General features: G+C 48.2%; 1 protein-coding gene across 2 annotated transcripts in view; it reads right to left on the bottom strand.

Moving 5' to 3' along the window:
• Positions 1–431: 431 nt before the first annotated feature.
• Positions 432–22,341, bottom strand: part of EPHA10 (EPH receptor A10) — a 29,687-nt gene continuing 7,777 nt past the window's right edge. For both annotated transcript variants that reach the window (XM_081923041.1, XM_081923042.1), the window contains exons 4-17: positions 19,201–19,356; positions 18,492–18,827; positions 15,302–15,426; positions 13,924–14,092; positions 11,817–11,928; positions 11,548–11,603; positions 9,909–10,034; positions 8,408–8,593; positions 6,539–6,600; positions 6,218–6,421; positions 4,210–4,359; positions 3,802–3,995; positions 3,470–3,634; positions 432–3,003 (exon numbers count right to left, since the gene is read on the bottom strand). In XM_081923041.1, the coding sequence (XP_081779167.1) occupies positions 2,889–3,003; positions 3,470–3,634; positions 3,802–3,995; positions 4,210–4,359; positions 6,218–6,421; positions 6,539–6,600; positions 8,408–8,593; positions 9,909–10,034; positions 11,548–11,603; positions 11,817–11,928; positions 13,924–14,092; positions 15,302–15,426; positions 18,492–18,827; positions 19,201–19,356 (2,156 nt within the window). In that variant the 3' untranslated portion in view covers positions 432–2,888. The remainder of the gene's footprint in view (positions 3,004–3,469; positions 3,635–3,801; positions 3,996–4,209; positions 4,360–6,217; positions 6,422–6,538; positions 6,601–8,407; positions 8,594–9,908; positions 10,035–11,547; positions 11,604–11,816; positions 11,929–13,923; positions 14,093–15,301; positions 15,427–18,491; positions 18,828–19,200; positions 19,357–22,341) is intronic.

Below are 22,341 nucleotides of genomic sequence, written 5' to 3'. Positions count from 1 at the left end.
GAACTGGCAGAGAGACAGAACTGTTTTTAGGGCATGGGCAGACTCGGGGATTCTAGCATGCGAGGGCATATTAGACTTGGAGGGTGGGGGAGGCTTATTGCACAAAGGGAGGTGTCCTGGGAAAGCAATTTTGAGATATGCCCCAAAGGAGAGGCCTCTGTTTAATAAAATAAAAAAGGGGTTTAGGCTACAGTGGGAGTTTTACAGGACTTGTTGCATATCACCCTTCTCAGCATTCCCAGTGATCAATCAGTGAGTGAAGATTTGATTAGAACTGGAGGAAGTTGTGCATTTGTGATCTCGGGAGGTCCCAAACAAGCTGATTAGAAGATGGGAGTTACTCCTCTCTCCATGGCAATAGAGAGTTTCCGTAGGAAACTTGCAACTTGAGTTGCTCTGTGTAGTTAGATCCTTCCTAGCTCACCTTTACAGGTAAAACTATGGAGACAAGGTGCTTGCTAGGGAACACATAAAATGGTGAAGGATTCTTGCTCTTGGGAAACACTGCATTAACAGCCATGCATGTGTCTTTCAGCTAATTCAAGCATACTGTATTTTATTTTATTTTATTATTGCATTTATATCCCACATTTCTTCCAAGGAGCTCAAGGTGGTGTGCAGAGTTCTCCGTCCCATATTATCCTCACAACAACCCTGTGAGGTAGGTTAGGTTGAGAGACAGTGACTGGCCCAAGGTCACCCAAACTCCCCATCTGGTGAGGTGAACAGGAATCAAAGTGATTCAATTTCTTGCTCTAAAATATATTATTCTCTAGATCAAACAAAAAGATTCAAGTTGCACAGTCTCAGAGAGATGGTGCCTCATAAAGGGAAGGTAGTCTTTCCACAGAGGATCTGGACCAACTGGCTGGCAAGGCAGGTGAGAACCACCCACTTGTCTTTCAAGTCCAGCAGGCACTAATATTTTCAGTAGCCAAGAGTGGAGCCAATGATTAGGACCTGTACTTGGTTGGCTTGCCCAAAAGAGCAGGTCTTCTCCTTCCCAATGTTCATCAGCTCTTCCTGTATTCTTCCAGAACAAGGGACAGCTGTGAGTTTCTGCATTGCTCAGAGTTCTCACCTGCAGCTTCCCTTGGGTCTGAAGCCTCTATAGCTCTATAGTATTGGGCTGTAGAGGTGGGCATCCTGAGGGAAGGAGGCCTCTTCTCCAAAGCACTGCTGGCATGGAAGGACATGGATCTCCACAATCCACCACAAAGAAATGTCAGCTGCAGCCCACGTGAGGTGCGGTGGTGCCATTCAGAGCAGTATGCCCACTGTCTGTGGTCCAGAGCTGGAAACACTGATGGGTGGAGCAAGAGAGCCCTCCCCTTTGGACTCCTTTACCTTTCAAATCTGTCTGTCTCCAGTGATTATGGAGTTGTAAAAAACAACAACCATGTACACTGATAAGCATACAGTAAACTGCTGTGGACCCAAACAAAGGTTTGCAGAGGATCACTTAAGTTAGTCTATCTAAAAGCAAAAGTCTATTTGGCAAATGCCACACTGAGACAAAGAGGAGTGGGCAGTGAAGGGAAAAACCCACCAGCATAGGAGGAGGAAGAAGAGCCTGGCTCTCCCAGGAGTCCCTGCCATGGCCTTCAAAATTGCATCAGGATACCTGCCTGGGTGCCCAGTGTGGCCTCTGAAGACTAGCCAGGGGGTTCCATCATGGCTCAAACCACCACCTGCTGGACAGCACACACAGATGCTTCTTATCCTGCTGCCTGCAACGTATATTGTCTCCAACTCATTACCTGGGAAAGAACCCAATGTGCAGCAAGGAAAGGTCTCTGATCTAGGACAGCCTAGAGGCCTGCCTCTGCTTCCACCTCCCATCAGCTCTGTTCATTTGGTCCAGAGTTTGGGGAGATCTCCCATCACCCAGTGCAAGCTCCCAAGCCAATAAAGTGCTAGGAGCTGTTATGGTCCAGGCCTCCAAGAGCGCAAGTAGGTATCTAACCTGCAGCTTTCTGTTGGCTGAGATCAGGAATGAGGGAAGGACTCCTGAATCCTGCTTGTCCTGCAGAGACCAGCTAAGTCAGCTGAAGCTTGTGATACTTTCTCTGCACCCTGCGAAGGCTGTTTTGCTTTGAGGAGTCAGGAACAATGGGTGTCTGAGAGAGAGCTGTCTGTGGCTAATGACTTCTGGAAGAGATGCCATCAGAATTGACTGCTGCAAGCATTTGGCACTCAAGAGCTGAGCGGGCTGGAGCTCAGCAACATGTGAGGCAGGATTCCAGTGTCCACTGAGATGGGATTTCCAGGGCAGGAGCCATCATCCTTCCACCCTTTAACCGATTTTCTTTCTGGCTGTGCACAGGTGAGACGCCATATTAGACAAGGTTGGCATCAACACAGTAGCATCAAAGTAGCCCATATTCTTGCAGTAAACCTGTTCCCAGTTGTGCATCTTCCTGCTCTTGCCCATGTAGTCGTCATTCCAGGTAGAGGTGGAGTGTGCAGTCTTCCCATCTGCCCAAGAAGCGGTGGAAGGAGGCTGGGAAAGGAGGTTCACTGGAGAAACAGTCACTCTACTGCCCACTGAGGAAATTTCAATAATTGGCAGCTTCTCAGAAGATGCATTGCTCTGAGTTCAGACTCTCAGGGGGCTTAAGGGTCACCAGCAGACCCTCTTGCTCAGTCTCCTCTCCAAGGTGCCATTGGGGTAGTTGGGGAAGAAAGAGACCAGCTCTTCAGCTGCTGCAGAGAGGTCGCTCTGGGCCTCCCATGGAAGGGGGCAGTTGGTTCCCACCACCTTCCTGCGTCTCCGGGACATAGCTGCCAACATCCTCTGCTCTCAGGTAAAGTCTCAGAGACGTGGCCTCACCAGGGCCAGTGGGCAGCTCAGGTTGGTTCTGCAGACACACACCGCTGCCCTGCTTTTACACCTGCACTCCGTGGCCATGCATCTGGATCACTTGAGCCCGGAGCGCTTGGATCCCACTTAGGAGGGTCTTTTGATGTGCCACAGAGGTGATCCCCAAGCTCAGAACATCTCTGGAATAAAAAAAAAAGTGAGAAGCCCACTCCATACCAGAGTCAGTCGGAGCACAGCAGCTCACCTGGCCCCATCAAGTGACTAAGACTGGGAAATGGGGCAGTCAGATAGAGGTTGATGGATAGTGAGGAGTGCTTCAGCAGTACCAGAGCCGGCAAGTGGGAACTGGGTGCAAAGCACAGCAGAACAACCCTGAGGAGAGTTCTGAGAGACCATAAGCCAAGTCAGTTGTTCAGGAGGCCCAGGAAGTGTGCGTCAGACTCCCAGCTGCCACCACTCAAAAGAGAAAGCCGCCCAAGGAGCAGCAGCAGCAGCGTTCTCAGGTTAGCCTGAAGCCACCCCCAGAGCCAGGTTGCCACCCTGCTCTCTGGGCCTTCCTTCTTACAAGGGGCCATAGTTGGGTGTAGTCAAGCCTATGTGTGGCTGGCTGGCAGCATCCTTCTAGAGGAGGGGAGGTTCACTTACTGTACTGTCATCCTGGCCACTGAATCCAGGTAGCAATAGCCAGCAGCCACAAAGCTGTCCTTATACCTGCTCATCTCAATGGCTTCCAGCCACTCCCCAACAGAGCTGAAGTACGGGAAGGAGGAAAAAGGGCAGTCGGAGGGAGGGAGGGAGCAGCTGGCAGTCCTGGAAAGAAAGAGAGAGGAGCTATGTGGGGACATCACAGGAAGGAAGGTCTTATGCCCCAGAACCTTCCACCTCCCCCTAAGCTCAGATGTGTGCAAATACAGCCTCTGTCACTGCTGTTTTCTACATGGGCTTGAAGGTGGGAGGGTTGGGGATAATGCAGTCACCTGGCATAGGTGAAGGTGCTGTTTCTCGAGAGCTCTGGGGCCTGAAGCATGTTGCCAAGTGTGCTATGGACCTGGGAGAATTTTGGCCTCTCGGTACAGTCCTTCTGCCAGCAATCTAGCATCAGCTGGTGCAGAGCCGGGGGGCAGTTTGCAGGAGCAGGAAGCCGGAAGCCATCTTCAATGGCTGTTATCACCTGGAAGCAATTGTTGGAGATGGAAGCCACACCCAGCAGGAGCGTGGTAGGATGCTCTCACTTGCAACCAAAAGCACAACCACACCCACCACATTCCCTCCCACCACGAAGCACAACAGAGTGGTGGAAAGGCAGAGGCCCAGGGAGTCTTTGCCTGCCCATTTTCTGCTCCTCATCCACACCACCACCTCCAGCACACTGGGGAGCCACTTACGTCCTGGTTCGACATGTCCCAGTAAGGCCTCTCTCCATAGGACATCACCTCCCACATGACAATGCCAAAGCTCCACATGTCACTGGCTGAACTGAAGCGATGATATTGGGATGCTTCGGGGGCCAACCACAGCACCAAGCTTTTCCCACCCTGGGCATGCATAAAGAAAAGGCATTGAAGAAAGACCAGAAAATAAGTAACAATAGAAACAAAATTAACTGCAATAGGGACAAATGTAAGGTTCTACATTTAGGCAGGAATAACCAGATACACAAATATAAGCTGGGGGACACCTGACTTGCCAGCAGTACAGTACATGTGAAAAGGATCTGGGTCTTAGTAAACCACAACCTTAACATGAGTCACATGAGTCAACTGTGTGATGATGTAGCAAAAAAAGCTAATGCAATCCTAGGCTGCATCAACAGATTTATAGTGTCCAGATCAAGGGACGTTTTAGTACTACTCTATTTTGTTTTGCTCAGACCCCACCTGGAGTTCTGTGTCCAGTTCTGGGCATCATAATTTAAGAAGTGTATTGACAAGCTGAAGAATGTGCAGAGAAAGGTGACCAAGAAGATCAAGTTTCTGGAAACCAAGCCCTACGAGGGACAGTTCAGGAGTTGGGTATGTTTAGCCTGGAGAAGAGAAGACTGAGAAGTGTTATGATAACCATCTTCAAATATCTAAAGGGTGGTCTCAAGGAAGATGGAGCAGGCTTGTTTTCTGCTGCTCCAGACGGGAGGGCCTGAACCAAGAGATTCAAATGAGAAGAAAGGTGATTCCAACTAAACATTAGGAAGAACTTTCTGATGGTAAGAGCTGTTTGACAGTGGAACAGACTATCGTGGAAGGTTGTGAACTCTCCTTCTCTGGAGGTTTTTAAGCAGAGGTTGGATGGCCATCTGTCAGGGATTCTTGAGCTCTGTTTCCTGCTTTGCAGAGGGTTGAGCTAGATGATCCTTGGAATCCCTTCCAGCTCTACAATTCTGTTGCTCTACAGAAAACACCACACACACACGTCTGCCTCATTATCATTATTATGTATTAAAACTGTATACTGTCCTTCATCCAAAGATCACAGGGTTGTTCACAGCATAAAAATACAAAATGAGAAACAAAGTTCAGGTCTTTCCTGCTGCCAGATCCCCGTTTCCATTCTCTCTCTTCCCCACCTGCTACCGGAAAGCTGGCCTTTATACTGCACATGCAGCACAGCTGGATTGCTCAGGGGAAACTCTGTCCCAAATTCATTTAAAATGAGCTAGTTAACGCTCAAAGCAAGGTGTGTGTGTATAGGGAAAGGAAGGGAAGTCTTGAAATATTCAGGCAATAGTTAAGTTCTCCTGCTAGATGGTTTACAATTAATATTTCATGAGGCAGCATGTCGCTTGCCCAGCACAACCCATTTAATGTCTTTCATCAAGGAAGATCACAGCAGCAGCAGGAAGAGAAAGAACAGGGAAGCCAGGAGGGCTTCCCCATTCAAAGCACAGGAAGCACCAAGGGGTGATTCCAATGCCCCTTGCAGTGCTCCCCTTATGCCTCTGCACATACAGCTTACTGTATATCCGCTGCCTGCCTTCTCTTCTGCTTTCATCAAAATGCTCCAAAAATGCTCATCCTGGTGGCATCTGGAAGGTGTCATGCAAAGGCTTTGGTGTGTATTTTGATACTTTAAATGCTCACAGAATCATAAAGTTGGAAGGAACCCCAAAGGTCATATAGTCCAACTCCCTGCAATGCAGGAATCACAGCTGAAGCTTCCCTGACAAGTGGAAAACCTCCAATGAAGGAGAATCCACCACCATTGGCAGTGGAACAGACTACTTCAGAAGGTGGTCTTCCAAGACTCTCCCTTCCTTGGAGGTTTTTAAACAGAGGTTGGATTGCCATCTGTCAGGGATTCTTCAGCTGTGCTTCCTGCATTGCAAGGGGTTGGACTAGATGATCCTTGGTGTCCCTTCCAAGGATCTATTATTCTTCCTGCCCCCTCCCAAATACATACCAGCGTGCTGAAAACGGTCTCCATCTTCTCTTCCTGGCCTACTCTGAAGCCAGAGATTTTGCAGACCAGCTCCCCATTTACCAGGATGTTATGCGCTGCCAGTTTCTTATGGATGTAGCCCATCTCAGTCAGGTATTTCATCCCGGAGGCAATCCCCTGCAGCATGCCAATCAGCTGGGAAGCCATGAGCTGCCCCTCATGCCGCTATGGGTGGGAAGAGAAAGATCCATGAGGCTGGCTGTGGGCGCATCAGCAGAGGACTCCACCAGGCAGGTGGCTGGCATATTGCTCATTCCACTATCAGGGAAAGGTCTCACTCACCCGCAGAAAGGAGTCCAGCACCCCATTCTCCATGTACTCCATCACAGTCATCATCGGGTTCCCTACACAGAGAAACAAGAATCCAGTCTCTGTGTCTGTCTGTCTGAAAACCAGCTGGATGAGACAGAGGGCTCTGTCTGTGACATTAGGTCAGGAAGTTGTTAATCATGCGCTGGTAGCAACATCACATGCATGTTCACACAGAGGCAGTGTTGTAGTGCTGTACTTCCTGCACTAGTAACAAATTGAAGTACATTACCTTTGAAGCGCCCTTGTGGGAGGAAGCAATTGATTGGTCCCAGTAAGGCAGTTCCATGGAGCGATGCCATGCAAGGAGCAATTGCCCACCTGCTTATGCTGTTGCCCTAAAACTCTCCTCTCTCTGGACTAGCCTGATGAATGAAGACCAGCTGCTCAATGAACCCTTTGCAGTGAGATTGGCTTCCCAGCTTATTAAATTAGCTACAGAATCCCTAAGCATCTTAGTGTTGTGGGCTGGAACTGATACATAAATGAACCTTTGGCTTCCAGAGTGTGTAGTCCCAGCATTTCTGGATAATCGTCTTTCTAAACCACATTAACCACCACAGACTCCACTGCAAGCAATTAAGAAAACCATCAGTATTCTCTCCCTGCCTTCACACAGGACAGTCACTTTCCTGAGATGGCTTTTAAATCACCCAGGCAATTAGGCAGAACTGCAGCTACACACACAAAAAAAATCCCAAGCCAGGCAGCGGCTGCTTTCATTTTTGCTGGCCACAAGTAAGTGCGTAATTATTCCAGTCCCTTAATGACTGTTAAGGAGAGGGAGGGCATTGGGGCATTTGCCTGCCTGATCACACTTTTCCCTGGTGTAAACTGTTCACAGAACCACCTGAACTGCCTCACAGTGTGAAGCCAGCATGCCCTTAAACACCAAACCTGGTGGCTCCTGCTGCTTTTCATGCATAGGACACCATGTTCCTAGAAGGAGCGCCATGCGCAGGAGGATCAGCAACCGCTGCCTCAATGCAAAGCCATCTTTTCTAAGAACATAAGTAGGGCCTGCAGGATCAGACCAATGGTCCATCTAGTAGGCCTCGATATTCCTTCAGTTTCATTGAATGTCCATGAGTTCTAGTGATATGGAAGAGAGAAAAATGTGTTCTTCACTCCCCATGGGAGAAAAAAGACAGCAGGTTCTCTCACTTGTAGAGCTGCATTTCCTCCTAGGTCTTGGGGCTGCACACTAGTAATGGGCTCGGCAATGAATGTGACCCTTATCCTTGTGCAGTAGGCATGGGCGTAGTTAAGGGGTGGCAGGTAGGGGCAACTGCTCCCCTTAATCAATAAAAATTAATAAAAATACATAGCTAACAGATTCTGCCCCCAAAAAAACAAAAGTCCTGCCCCCCCAAATCCTGGCTACGCCCATGGCAATAGGATACATTCTATACGCACAAAAGGCAGACTTTTTTTACACAAACACACCACACCTCCATTTTAGCAAGGAAGAGGCATCACCACAGCAAGGAGATTCCCAATGCCCTCAAGCAGGAACAGTTAGGGGCACTGCCTGGAAATAATCCCAAACCCCAGGTAGAGCAGCCTGAGGTTCCAGAATACAAATGCGGAAGAGAGCCGCCACCCCCCCCCCTCTCTCTCTCTCTCTACACACACACAGAGTTGAAATGAAACTTGGGCATCTTCTCAACATACACTTGGCAAGGCAGCAGAGGTCAGTGCCTGATACACAGTCTTGGACCTCCCTTGAAGGTGTGCAACACAGGCGCTTCAAGGGGCTATGCAAGGAACGACTGCCTGGCGTTCTGAAGGAAGCACCATCTTCTGGCATGCAAATGGGCAGAATCCATAAGTGCTTCTTACCTCTGGTAACAACTCCCTCCAAGCGGACAATGTTGGAGTGGTCAAACTGGCCCATGATGCTGGCCTCAGTGAGGAAGGTGTGGACCTGCTTTTCAGAGCAGCTGGCTTGCAGGGTCCGGATGGCCACAGGCAGCTCCCGCTTACTGGGGAGCTTCAGGCACCCCTGGCAGATGTCTCCAAATTCTCCTGCCCAGAAGAAGGACCCGGAGTTAGAACCAAACTCCCTCTCTGTGTAAGCAAGAAATCCACATGCAACAGCACCCTCCCCCCGGACTCTGAAAGTGGAAAGGGAGCCACTGCCAAAATATGAGCCCCCCTCAGTCCCTCATGGCTTCCTACGGAGGGTTTTTTATTGGAAAAGGTCTAGCAACGAGGAATGGCAGAGAAAGGCAAAAGCTGGCATGTGCCAGTTGAGAAAGGGAGGAAAGGGGTGGGGGTGGGGTGCTGCTGCAGCTCTGGGAGAAGACCCAATGCCATTGTTGTTGTTTCTCTTAAATTTCATCTAGTTTGTGCTATTGTGCTGTTTTGGATTATCTATTGCCTTTTATGATTCAGGACCCATAACTGTTCTAACACAGTGGTTCCTGAACTTTTGGGGGCCACTGCCCCCTTGGTTCCATAAATGCCTCCCCAGTGCCCCCTTCCCTGTAAAAAGTGTTATTCGGAGGAGCAGTTTGCATGACCCACTAAGGAAGATAATAAATAACACAATAAGATTGAAAACACTAACAATTAATTGCACATTTACTCAAAATCTAATTAACACTGTTTAATTAATTCAACAAACCTGATTAACTTGATCCAGTGATACCAGCTTTTCAAAGTCTAATTTAACTTGATTCAGTGATATGAGCTTTTCAAAGTCAAATTCACACTCCAGTGCTCCCCTGCTACCCCCCGCCCAAGGTAATCCCACTGCCCCCATTTGGGAATCATTGTTTTAATACCTAACTATATGCAATCAGTTCCTACAGTTTATCCTCAGGTTCCCTGGAGGCTTTCCCTGCTTGAACAGTTACCTTGTTCAACCCACATTTTACCAGCTTCCTCGCAAGAATATTGTGAGGGACTTTGTCAAAAGCCTTACTGAAATCAAGATACACTATTTCCACTGCATTCCCCTGATCCACCAAGCTTGTAACTCCATCAAAAAAAGAAAAAAAAAGAAATGAGATTTGTCTGACCTGACTTATTTTTGAGAATCCCATGCTGGGTCTTAAGCAATCACAACATACTTTTCTCAGTGCTCACATTTATCATTGTAGACAGTACTGAACTAGAAGGACTGATGACCTAACTCAGTACAAGGTAGCTTCCTAGGGTCTTTAAGAAGAGGAGGGGGACATGCAACATATGGAGAAGACAGCAGCAGGGCTGTGCCATCTCCAAGTCAAGGGGCTCCCACATAGGTGCACAGCTGCTTCCCCAGCACAATGAAACATGGAAGGAAGGGACCGTCGAGCTCACTGAAAAGCAAAGGGCCTGGATCCACAACACTCACCTGTCCCAAGCAGCTTTTCCATTTTGATGCTGGAGCTATCAAGTTCCTTGGCAAAGAGAGAGACAGCCTGTAGGGGGTCTTCACAGGTCTTGGGGTCAACATACATCCTCCGGGTTGGTATCTTGACTACAATGGGGCAGCAGAGATGGCATTAAGGCCTTTTGCCAACATTGAGGTGCTGCAAATTTCCCCAACCTGGCAGAATCCAGCCAAGAAACAAATATTTTCCCCTGCTCCTGCCATCCGCCCCCTCCCTATGTCTTTACCGTCGTGGAAACCTGCCTTCCATGTCCAGCCCTTTTTGTCACTCATCCAGAATAAAGCTACTTTTGAGGCTGGACCTCAAAGAAACCCACTAATGTGGCCAGGATCTCTCTCCTTACTGGAGGGAAAAGGGAAAACCAGTCTCATTTAACATCTTTCTAGGGAGTTAATACATAGCAACAGTTCCTTCCTGGCTAGAACACAGACATCTCTGTACAGACTAGGTAGATATGTGTGTGAGCAATGCTGTAGTTTAACCACTTACCGAAAGTATCCTGTAAGTGACTGTATTAAAACTTGCAAGTTATGAAGGAAATCAGTTTATATTTGATGCCTTGGCAAACTTAAGTATTTAACTTGCATTGGACACACTTTGAAGGAAGGTTTGGAACTGGTGAGAAAAGGTACCATTAGTCTCACCCACTGGCCTTGGTTGCCTTCGGCCTGGACCCTCTGAGGGGGTCTGAAATTCATGAGCCCTACTGTTTGGTCTCCTGCTTTTCTATACAGCCAAGAAATCAGACGTTTTTGCTACTCGACTGTTGATGGCCTCTGTTCCATCTGCCTTGGAGTCCTCTGCAGGACCAAGCTGTAGCTTAACATCAGACCATAAGAAGAGTGTGCTGGATCATGCCAATGACTCCTCTAGCCCAGCATCCTGGCCAACCAGATGCCCCTATGAGAAACATGCAAGCAGGACCTGCTCACAAGAGCCCTTTCTTCTCCCGTGGTTTCCAGAAACTGGCATTCAGAAGCATTTACTGCCTTCAGCCATGGAGACAGAGCATAGCCACCATGATGAGTAGCCATCAATAGCCCTCTCCTCCATGAATTTGTCCAATCTTCTGTTAAAGGCATCCAAGTCGGTGGCCATTACTGCCTCCTGTGGGAGTTCTCTAGCTTAACTATGTGCTGCATGGAGAAGTGCCTTATTTTATCTGCCCTGAGCTTTAGTATTGAATCCAGCGTGCATTTCTGGTGCCTTCCTTCTACCACTCCAGTGCCACAGTTTGTGGAGCTCAGAGCAGTTGCTGAAGCTTAACCCAGAGCAGGATGTGCCCACTTGGCAAGCTGCAGCCGTTTTCGAGTACATGAAAACAAGAGCCTCACAAGGCCCTGGAGGCTTCCTTGCAGGAGCAGTTCCTTAGGGCATCTGCCTGGGCAGAATGAAGAGGGGGCCCTGCAAATGCACACTTCAGAGTCAGTCTAGAGAGGAGAGGAGGGAAGCCCAGGATGGCTGTCATGTTTGGAGTCTAAAACAGTACCACTATAGTTCATCTCCAAAGGTGGACTCCAGGAGAGCCTCTTGCCACTCCTACATCACTAGTAGCAGGGAAACCTCCTACCCTTTCTCCTCCCTCTGCCTTCAACTCACAGTGGAAGTACAGCTCCTCCTCTCCATCCCGGTAGGCCTTGCTGTAGTCACACTGCCTGCAAGGGGGAGAAGCAAAAGCCACATTATACCTTCTCAGCCAGGACCTGCCCCAGAAGTGGCCTCAAGCAAAGCCCCAATATAAGCTGTGAAGAAAGGCGTCGAGTCCCAAAAAGAGCTGTGTCCTCAGCCCAACTCCAGCTGCCCTGCTCAGCAATCTCTTAGCAGAGGAGTGGGAGGGAGTGGGCAACATGGGATGGTCATGTGCTCACCTCCTCCAGGTCAGGATGCCCAGGATCACAGAGACCAACACAATCAGCCCAGCAATCGCCACAATGACCACAAGGACTATGGGGCTCTGCTCATGGAAAGCGACAGCAGTGGCTGCAGGAAGAAGTTGGGGTGGAGAAATAGAAGGAAATGGGAGTTAGACCCACAGAAGCCAAGAGCAGCAGGCCCTGGCTCATCTTGAGCAACTGCCTGTTCAAGAGCCAAAGACAACCGCACTAGGACATTTGCTTTAATTGTGTGGTTGACTGGCAAGCAGCAAAGCTGGGATACTTTAACAATACAGTCATACCTTGCTTCTCAAACTTAATCCGTACCAAAAGTCCGTTCGACTTTAGAAAATGTTTGAAAACAAAGGCACGGCTTCCGATTGGCTGCAGGAGCTTCCTGCACTCAATCGGAAGCCACAGAAGCAGTGTTGGACGTTCAGGTTCCAAAAAATGTTCGCAAACTGGAACACTCACTTCCAGGATTGCAGCGTTCGGGAGCCAAAACGTTTTAGTCGCAAGGTGTTCAAGAATCAAGGTACGACTGTACAATTCTAGGCCTAGGGCCACAGTTCTGCTTTTCTGTCCCTCTCCACTTGTAATCCTGATGGAAATACCCCGTGCCCTAGTTAGCTTTATGGTGAAAAGTTCCCATTGCCAAAGAGGCCATTTTTGTCAGGATCACAGCTGGGGCTGGAGGTGATAAAACACCCCTCCCTGCATGCTGCAGCCTAAACATAATTTTTTTAATCTCTCAATGCTACTGCTAGTCCTGCAACGGAAGCCATATCTAGCCTGGTCCTAAGTCCCAAGAGGATGGAGATGCAGAAACAGTGCTGAGCTTTCAGCTCCCATTCCTTGTTGCAAGCTGTGACTGTTGGAAGTGTTGGAATACATGGGAGAAATCAGAGAATAAGAGGAACCTCCAGACTTCCCAGACTGCCCTTTAACCTGTGCTGACCTTCCCCTGGGTGCTAGACTGATACTCTCATACTTTCTTTCCTCATTGCCTTCTTCTTGCTTACCTTGGGAGAGGAGACATCTTTGTATGTCTCTCCTGCTGAGAACTTTCCTATTCTGCCAAGCCTATGCAGGCAGTTAAGAATACATCCTTTCATAATGGTTAGTTGATGTCTGCTTATAACTTTTTATAGTTTTTATTGTATGGTTTTGTTGCTGTGAACAGCTTTGATATATATTTTTATGGCACAAATATTTTTTATAAATAAAGATCAGGCATGTTCCCTGGAAACCAAGACCACTTTGCTGTATTTGGTGGTCCAAGAAACAGAAGTTTCTTAGCAAGGGGCTTTTATGGCATTTAAAGGAGTGGGAAAGGAATCCAGTTGCCACCAAGGACTGACTTCTGGGCAAACTCACAGTGGGCAAAAGTCACTGGATACATCAAGAAATCCAAGTCAGAGCCTTTTAGGACTTTTGGATTTAATGCTCCTACCCACTTCTTTTTGACCCAGGCAGACTTATTTCCCTCTACCTCTGGAAACTCTCTTTGGCATAAACTAGTTACGGTACTTATTGCTTTCTCTGCTATTTTCATTTAATTTCAAGAGTAAGTGACTTCATGAATGGGTCAAAGGGCAGTGCAAAAGCATTGTGGGCAAGCAGCCAGGAGCTTGTTTTCATCCTCCCACCCCCTGCCTCATGGTCTGTTAGGCAGCATTAACAAAATATTCTTTAGAAGAGAAGCATTAAAATGTATGGCTTACAAAGTGGTTTTCCTTCAACACTTTAAGACTTGGCTTTCTGGCTTTTGCAAATGGCTACGTTCTATGAGAAATTTTTTATTCAATTCAGTTTGTTCCAAAAGCATCTTGTGTGGCAAATGGATGCAATTTAAAGCCCCATTAAACACAGCCTGTAGAATTCCTACTGGGTGCATCACCCCAGTGCTTTCATTTCCAGCTAGGCAGAGTTATTAAGCTGAAACCTGGTCTTCTCTCCCCCCCCCTCCCCGTTCACTGGGGGACTGAGGGGCTGCTAGGCCAGGTAGAAGCTGCAAAGAGTAAGCCAATTGGAGTCACAGAGGGTGCAAGCCTCCCAAGTGGTTTTGTTGCAGCCTCTCCAGAGACACTTGCACACTCACTCTCCCCCAGCGTTTCCACCTCAATGCTGTGGCTGCAGTTCCCGTGGTCCTGGAAAGCGGAAGACGACTTCTGGACTTGGAAGACATAGAGTGTGCTGGGCTTCAGGTTGTCCACTGTCACGGCTGGGAAGGTGGTCTTCAGGGATGAGTAGCTCTGCTCTTTCTGACCCTGTGGGACCCCAGAGTTTCAGTTTAGGTGAAACGCTGCTCCCCAGAACTGAGAAGAGACTAGTTCATTCTTCTAGGATTGGTATTTTGCTCCACTCTAGGTTGTTAAGAAGGGAGAAGGCACTTGGGACGAGCCTTGCTAGAAGCCAAATGTAAATCAAATCAGCAAGGAAAAGACACAGATGTCTGGTTTTGTTAAATTAAGGGCTAACACTCTTAGCCAAGAGGCTGTATGTGGAAGCTCCAGCCAAGGCAAGCCACAAAACGAAAGGGCTCTGTGTTCTGCCTTCTTACAGCTGCATTTTATTCTATATATAGTTGTGGGTTTGAGGGTCAGTCTGGATGATGCCCTGAGTCCCTTCCAGTTCTTGGAGTCCTGTATCAAATGAGGGGTAAAATCTAATAGAAGATTCTATAGCTCAACTGGTCAGAAAAGTCTACTTGGCCACTTAAGTGTCCTCATCAACATCCCGAAAGAATCAGCTAGGTTGTGAGAGATGCAACTAAGTGATGGTGCCCTCCAGGCTAATGGGTGAGCCTTTTCTCCACCCACCCACCCCAATCCAGCTGCTAGATAGGGAAACAATAGCCAGAGGTTGTGTATGAGCTGAGCCAGAAGCAATCTGGAATCTAGAGACACAGTGAAATGTTTGCTCTGTGCTGGATCCAAAGCTGTGAGTAATGGAGAAGCAAGATCTGTTGGGGTGTTGATGCTGAAAGCCCCTCCATCTTATGCTCAGGTTGTATATATGTGTAAATAAAACCACATATCGTAGACATTGTCTCCGCCAACCTTCATTCCAAGAAAATTGAACTTGGGTAAGAGCCTGGAACCCCCGGGGTCTCTCTCTGCTCGTAAATTGGGGTGGCACACAGCTATATTTTCCTTTTTTAAAAAAATAACATATTTGCTGTGTCTTTTAATATGTACACAGCCTCAAGAATTTGGTGAAGAACCGGTACAGAAATGCTGTAAATAAATAAGAAAGAAACCAGGAACTAGCTTAAGTCAAGCAGAGATGGAGGTGCTGTCCCTCTCCACCCTGCTGGTGTGTGGATTCCATATTCTCTCTCACCATCCCTGAACTCTTCTAAGCAGCAATGGTGGAAGTGCTGGGTGGTGGGATGGTGAGAGACTATGCCCCAAAGAGCAGCTCCAGTGCAGAAAATGAGGGGATCTGCCTTTCAGCACCCCTCCTGAAACAGTTACCTTTACATAGAAGCTAATGTCATATTCTGTGTCATTGGCGCTCAGGGCGCTGGGCTCTTGCCAGGACAAGGAGATGCTCTTCTGCTCAATTCTCTCAGCGCGGATGTCAGTGACGAGCCTCTGGGCTAAGAAAGCCAAAGAGAAGAAAGGCAGGTGGGTCGCCAGCAGCTTTGCCTGGGCATGACTGGCCCACAAGACCTTAGGCAGCCCCTGTTGGGCTCCGTATTTTTTCCATGAAGAGAAGCTGTAGGACAGTTGTTCCCAAACTTTTTCACTGCACCCTTAGATCCATAAACTCCTCCCCCTATTCAACCCCATAAAAACCATTATTCAGAATGGCAATTTGCATAACCCACAAACCTAGTCCAGTTTGCTATTCTTATAAATAAATCAAGTTTAGTGCCAGTCAAAGTTATTTGGGCCAGGATTGGGAGCAAAGTGCTGGAAGGCTCCAAAAGTCCAGTCTGAAAAGGAACAAAACTTTCTGAAGAGAATCTAGAAAGCATGGGGTGGGGGGTATTAGGGGAGGGGTAGTATCTCTGGGGGGGGGACACATTGTGCTACTTCTGGGGTAGTCCTCCTTTGGTCCCCACTCTGCACTCAGCTCTCACCTGTGGCTCCTGGAAGTTGTCAGTATGTGATAGCGGCCAAACCCAAGGAATGGTTTTGGCTGGCTGGCTAAACCAGGTGAGGGTAGATGATGGGTTTCAAACCATCAGCAAGTTAGGGACTTCCCCTGTGTGTGAAGACAAGCTGTGAAGGATTGAGCAGACAAGACCAATAGTAGCCCAATAGTTAAGAAGGCTGTTTCTGCACATGCTGTATAAGGAAGTGAGGGGGTGAGGGGGCCCTTCAACCTGGGAAGGTAGCCCAAGAGAAAAACTCTGATCCTAAACCTCCACTGCCTTGCGGGACACCTTTGGGACAAGAAAAGGCCAAGCAGTAAACCATGGGTAGGCAAACTAAGGCCCGGGGGCTGGATCCGGCCTAATCACCTAAATCCGGCCCGTGGGCAGTCCGGGAATCAGCGTGTTTTTACATGAGTAGAATGTGTGCTTTTATTTAAAATGCATCTCTGAGTTATTTGTGGGGCATAGGAATTCGTTCATTTTTCCCTCCAAAATATAGTCCGGTCCCCCACGAGGTCTGAGGGACAGGGGACCGGTCCCCTGCTGAAAAAGCTTGCTGACCCCTGCAGTAAACCCTACATAAACCCATAGTGGAGTCCCTAAGACGCTTCGTATGCCTCTGACAGCTCCTGCAGCCAAACTAGTGCCAAACGTATTGCTCTGCTTTCCTTTGAACAACATCAGCATGGCCAAGAGGGGAGTCTTGTTGTCTGGGCAGCCCAGAGCCTCCATACACACTGCCCAGGCTTGCGCCCCAGGGAGGTCACTTTGGGGCTGCTAACGCATCAGGTTTGACTTCACCCACAGAGGTGCACTCCACTATCTCTTGAGACAGACGTACACCAACAAGCTGGAAAGCAGAAAGTATGCAAGCTCTTTTAAAGAGGCTAAAACCACCACACAAGCTTTCATGCTGTGAACTACTGCTGTAAATACACTCTGTGCTCATTCATATTTCAGGCACACACCCCTCCCCCTCCCCCTCCCACCACATTGCCCATATCCCGGAAAAGCAAACATTAAATTATTCACTACCCCATGGCTTGATTTGATCACTCCGGCTCCCTGGGACACCAATGCTCTCCTTAATTAAGAAGCCAACCAAGAGGGAGGAAAAGGACAGCATAGGAGCATGAATGGGAAAGGAAACAAACTGAGAAAGTGAGCCTAGCTTTGAGGGGTGGCAGAGGAAAATGATGATAAAATTTTTTGTACCCTGCCCATCTGACTGGGTTGCCGCAGCCACTCTGGGCAGCTTGGGCAGCTGCAGCCTTCAGAGTGGGCAAAGGACAGCCTATTTCAGCTTCTCATTCTTTTTCTACATCAGTTTGCAATTTATTAATGTCTAACCTGAGCGTTTGTCAGCATTTCATTTCCCCAAGCAGAGGCACACTAGTGAAAGGAATCTCTTCCAATGCGTATTTGCATAATGCTTTCACTAATATTGGACTTGAAATAGGTTTTTTAGCTATGCCGTTTTTAAATATATGTTTTTATTGTGTTGTGAAATCACTTTAAGATGCTTCGCAGGAAGCGAGTCAAGCCTTTCTGTTGAAGATCGGCATAGCAAATTTTGAAAGGGAGCTTGATTTCAGTTCACATATTGTTCCAGGAAGTGCAAACCAAATCTCTCCCCTCGCCACCCCCACTGCTATCTAACAGGCCGAGAAAGCAGAGGTTGTGTCACAGGCTCTTTCAACTCTGATTTTGAACAGCTCCCCGCTGCTTTCTCATCCACTTTCCAATGAAGACTCTGATCTCTTGCTTTGCAGAGACCTGAAGAAATGTTTCATAAGGAGTTTGACCCTGTCTGTGAACTGGTTTCACATAGGCCATAGGAGGATTCTGGCTCAGCAGCGGGGTGAGCCTAAGGGATGGGCCCCACTAAGCTGAAAAGAGGGCAATGAGCTCTCCCCCCCCCCCCGCATAATGCCCAACCCTGTCTATTAATAATCCATTATTACCTTGTTTTCCTGGCAGAGAGGAACTCAAGGCAACTCTGAACAGTTTATTTCTCCCTCTCTCTTTCCTGCCCTGTTGTGGCCCTGCAAATAGGTACTGAGTGTAGGGTAAAAGAGGTGAGTGCCCTGCAGAGGCCAGGTAGGTAAATCCAGGTTCAGCCTCTGATTTCCCTCCCCCACCCCCCACAAAATCAGTATTTAGTTTCTCAAGATAACTTGCAGATACTTCTGAGGCCATCTCTCTTCCCTCTACCCACAAGCCATCTTGAAAGCCAGTGTGGCACAGTGTTTCGAGTGTCAAACGAGGACCTGGGAGAGACCAGGGTTCGAATCATCACTCAGCCATGAAGCTCACTGGGAGACCTTGGGGGCCAGGCACTGCTTCTCAGCCTCACCTACTTCACAAGGTTGTCGTGGGGAATAATGAGGAAAGGGGAAGAACCACGTGTGTCCCCTTAGGCTTCTCAAGGGAAAGATATAAATGCATTAAATAAATAGACCATAAAATCTTTTGTAAGCAGTAGGCTGAAAGGCAGGCACATCAAGCAGGGAGAATACCTCCCCCTCCACACACACAAAACACCCCACCTGCTTTCCTACCTGTCACCCCGGTAAAGATGGTCATTTCTGCATATGGCTGCTCAGATGAGCTACCCAAGCCTGAGACGCCATTGACAGCCTCCACGCGAATGGTGTAGTTTGCCTGGGGCAGCAAGTTCATGAGGGTGGCTGTCCTGCCCACCAAGCCCCTCTGCTGGGGCACGAAGCTCACCCCATGGCTGCAGGGTGTGCACTGAGAAGAAGGGGAGCAGTGAAGGCACAGGAGGTTATAGGAGATGTCGCTGCGCCCTCCCAAGTCCACTGGGGGATTCCACTCGAGGACTAGGGTGGACTGCTTCAAGCGGTAGACGAGGTTCACAGGTGCCGATGGGGGTCCTGCAAAGAAGACGGTGGTTAGGCATTTCAGCGACAAGGGGTGGGGATGTTGCATGGCACCCTAACTTCAAAGGGCACTTAAAATGGCAGAGCCCTGTTTTTAAATAAACAAAACAGGTGGCCATTTTGCCACTAGTTTTCTTGCTATTCCACCTCTGGAGCTGTCATGCAATGCTATGCCATCATGGCATGCTGCAACTCCAGGCCCAAGATTCAGAAAAGCCATACCCCCATTGGTCACACGCGCATGCGCGCACACACACACACCTGTTTGCAAAGGTGCTTGTGTTATTGAGGATGCCTCTTAGCACCCGTCACTGATGGATGAGCCAACCTTGCAATCTCTACTACCAGAAAGAAAAGGATGCCTTACGGGTGCAGGGTGCAGACGGCAAGTCTGAAGGGGCCCGGGTGTAGGTCGCCTCGCAGAAGCAAAAGGTGGAACCTTCCTGCTGTGTGAAGCTGTGTGGAGGGCAGGGAGAGCAGCGCAGAATCCGAGCAGACCTCTTGTAATATCCAGGAGGGCAGGCTGAAAGGAGACAGCAAGAGGCAACAGAGCTGAGGCCAAGCCATTCCTGGGGAAGGACCCAGCACAAAACAGGCAACGAGTTGCAGAGAGGGGAATATATTTAAAAGGTGTATTGGGGAAAGTCTTGCTGCACCCAGAGGAACACACGAAGCTCATCGGTTCATCTCGCTCAGGACTGCCTACCCCAGCTGGCAGCAGCTCTCATGGGTTCCAGGCAGAAGACTTTTCCAGCCCTGCATTAAGACTGAACCCCACGGAGCAGTAGAGAAGGCAAACCTTCTTCCTTCTCTTTATGCTTTGCAGAAAGAGGACAACAAACCAGCAATCAAAAGAGTCAGACACTTCTTCACCCATCACAGGGTCTCCATTTAAAATGGTTCTTTCAACTTAGTATCTGGGGGAAACTATGAAAACTTCTGCCAGTGGTCTTTCAACTATACATTCCAAATTTTTGAATGCAAAACCCCCTTAAGGTTTGTCCCTTGTAAAACTGTGCATCACAGCAACAAATTACTAGATAATGCATCTTCCTTGCCATTCTACCAAGACCTTACACAGGAGAAACTAATTGTGGAAAGTTAGTGCAGAAGGCTGGCTTGGGGTATTCTGGTTATGGGAGAAATCAGGCAACCCTAGCATAGACACATCACTCTCCACAGAGTTCTCAGCAAAATGTCAGGAGAGGAAGATCACACACAAAATGCAACTTCTGCTTCTGCCTCTTCAAGTCATTGCATGCAATATGTAGTATGGCAGAGAAAATAGCAAGCTCTTGGCGTGGATAGGTCTAATCCCCCAAAGAAAATCACCTACCAATTTTGTTCTCACTTGGTACCCACTACATTTACTCCCTGCGCTTGTGTAATAAATGGGTCCCCCCCAGGGCAGCCAAAGATTCCATTCGCTTGACAAGGATTGCACAAAACAAGTAGCAATGCTTGTAATTTTCAGAGTTGTCTCCTTGAAAATTAAGTGTCAGGGGGAAAATTGTGTGAGCCTCTGCTGTGATTTCCATACCCGTAATTATTTCAGACAGGCAATGTAATATGTGGCTCAGCACAATAATGAAGCAGGAGGCTTGAGGGACCCTATGAGAGGGAGGATGCGCCAAGGAGACAAAGAGGCAGAAAGTGGCAGGATCAGTGAGATGCTGCAAACGCGAGCAGCAGGTCCCCGATTCCTCTGCTCTGGTATTACAGAGTTCTTGGGCGGCAGACGTCACTCATGCAATTCTGAGATGAGAAGTGGCTCTTTCAGCTGTTCTGAGTCCACAGTCTAGCTGCATGAGGCCTGAGCTGCAGCTCCTATTGATCTTCCAATGAACGACACGGTTGATACATCAGGCTAGACTTGCCATTGTCTGGACATGCAAGAAACTCCTCCATAAGGGACAGGCCACTGGTCTTTTGCACGATCAGAGCAGCTATGGTTACATGCAGAGTTGTGGTTCACACAAACTGGCAGGGCCAATTAATGCATTGCCAAGTCCAGGAGGGAAAAGAGGAAAGCTCCACAGTCGCAGGGGTGCCTTTCTTGCAACCATCTGGCAGACACTGAGAAAGCAGACAGCTCTTCTTCCACTGTCTAATCTGCACACATGCACAATTGTGAAGACAGGGCCTGAGGAAGCAGGTGCTTTGAATGGCTTTTTCTCCTAGAAGACCAGCTTCATGAACCTGACCAGGAAATCTGACCAGGAGAGCTGAGAGGAAGAGGGGAGGTGGGCAGGAGATGGAATGATAGACAAATCACCACGGATTAGCTCCAGATTCTGATTTGATCTTGAAAGTGGAAGGAATGACACAATGAGGGTCTTGTAGCCCAGAATAAATAGGGAGATGGTTAGAGAAACCAGACTACTATGAATTACATGGTTTTTGTTGTTATACTGTGCTCTGCTTTTTTTTGCCCTGTACACTGCCTTGATAGTCCTTTGAAAGACAAGGTAGTATACTGAAAATTTTAACAAATGATTTTTAAGTCTACAGGGCCAGATGAATTGCACCCTCAGTTGCGAAAGCAGATTGTGGCTATTATGATATTTCAGAGCCACTGACTGTAGCCTTTGAGAATTGCCTGAGAAGTGGAGATGGGTGAATGTCCTCCACTCTCTAACTGCAAAAAAGAGAAAAGTGCAGAAACTACAGACCAGAGAGTTCAATACTGATACCAGGCAAACTTCTAGAGCAGACGAACCCTGGTTTGCCCCAGGACGGCCTTTCAGCTACACTGACTTCTGCAAGAGAGGATTATGCAGATTCCAGACTGCTATCAGTTACTGAAGGTCAAGTTTGAGAGAGAAACAGAAGGGCCCAGACAGCCATTCACTCCATCTTGCCTAATTATTATTAACCCCAATTAAACCATGCAGCTTAATTATGTTCCTGGACACTTCTGTAGAATCCATCAGCCAATTAAAGTTGTCCCCTGGTTTAATGGGCACAGGAGCCATTAAGAGGCAGGATCCTTCCTCCTCCTTCTCCCCGCTCCTCCAACTGTCTCATGCCAAATTTAACAGCAGGCAGAACAAGATGAAGTCCTTCCTTTGTGAGCAGCAAGTCAACTTCTGTCTGTAATGACACAGGAGGGGCAAATCCTGCAAGCGCTTCTTGCAGAGAAGGTGGACTTGATAAGCAGAACTCCTTTCCCTAACCCAAAGGAAAGAAATTAATTTCTGAGCCTCTTTCCAAGTCCACCCTGAAGTGAGTTCAGGCTCTTCCACTACCTTTGCTCAGAAGATTTTCAGAGGCCTGAGGAACAGCCAACAAATTATCTCTTCATTTCTTGGCACAGGGCTGGCAATTTCCTCTGCAACAGAGGCTCCCTGCAAAGCGGCCACTTTCCTCAGCCACGCCTGCCTGCCACAAAGCCAGCAGAATATTAACACAGCACAGCCTCCCACTACTGCTGTCAAAGCCAGAGAGGAACATGCTGTAATAGAAATTCTCCTGCAGCACCAATTTATGCCTCTGTCAAGGAGAAGTG

Source organism: Podarcis melisellensis (genome assembly GCF_964234715.1).
Source record: "Podarcis melisellensis genome assembly, chromosome: 8".
Classification (NCBI taxonomy): Eukaryota; Metazoa; Chordata; class Lepidosauria; order Squamata; family Lacertidae; genus Podarcis; species Podarcis melisellensis.
The sequence above is the reverse complement of the archived record's forward strand: the minus strand, read 5'-3'. Positions and strand labels throughout refer to the sequence as shown.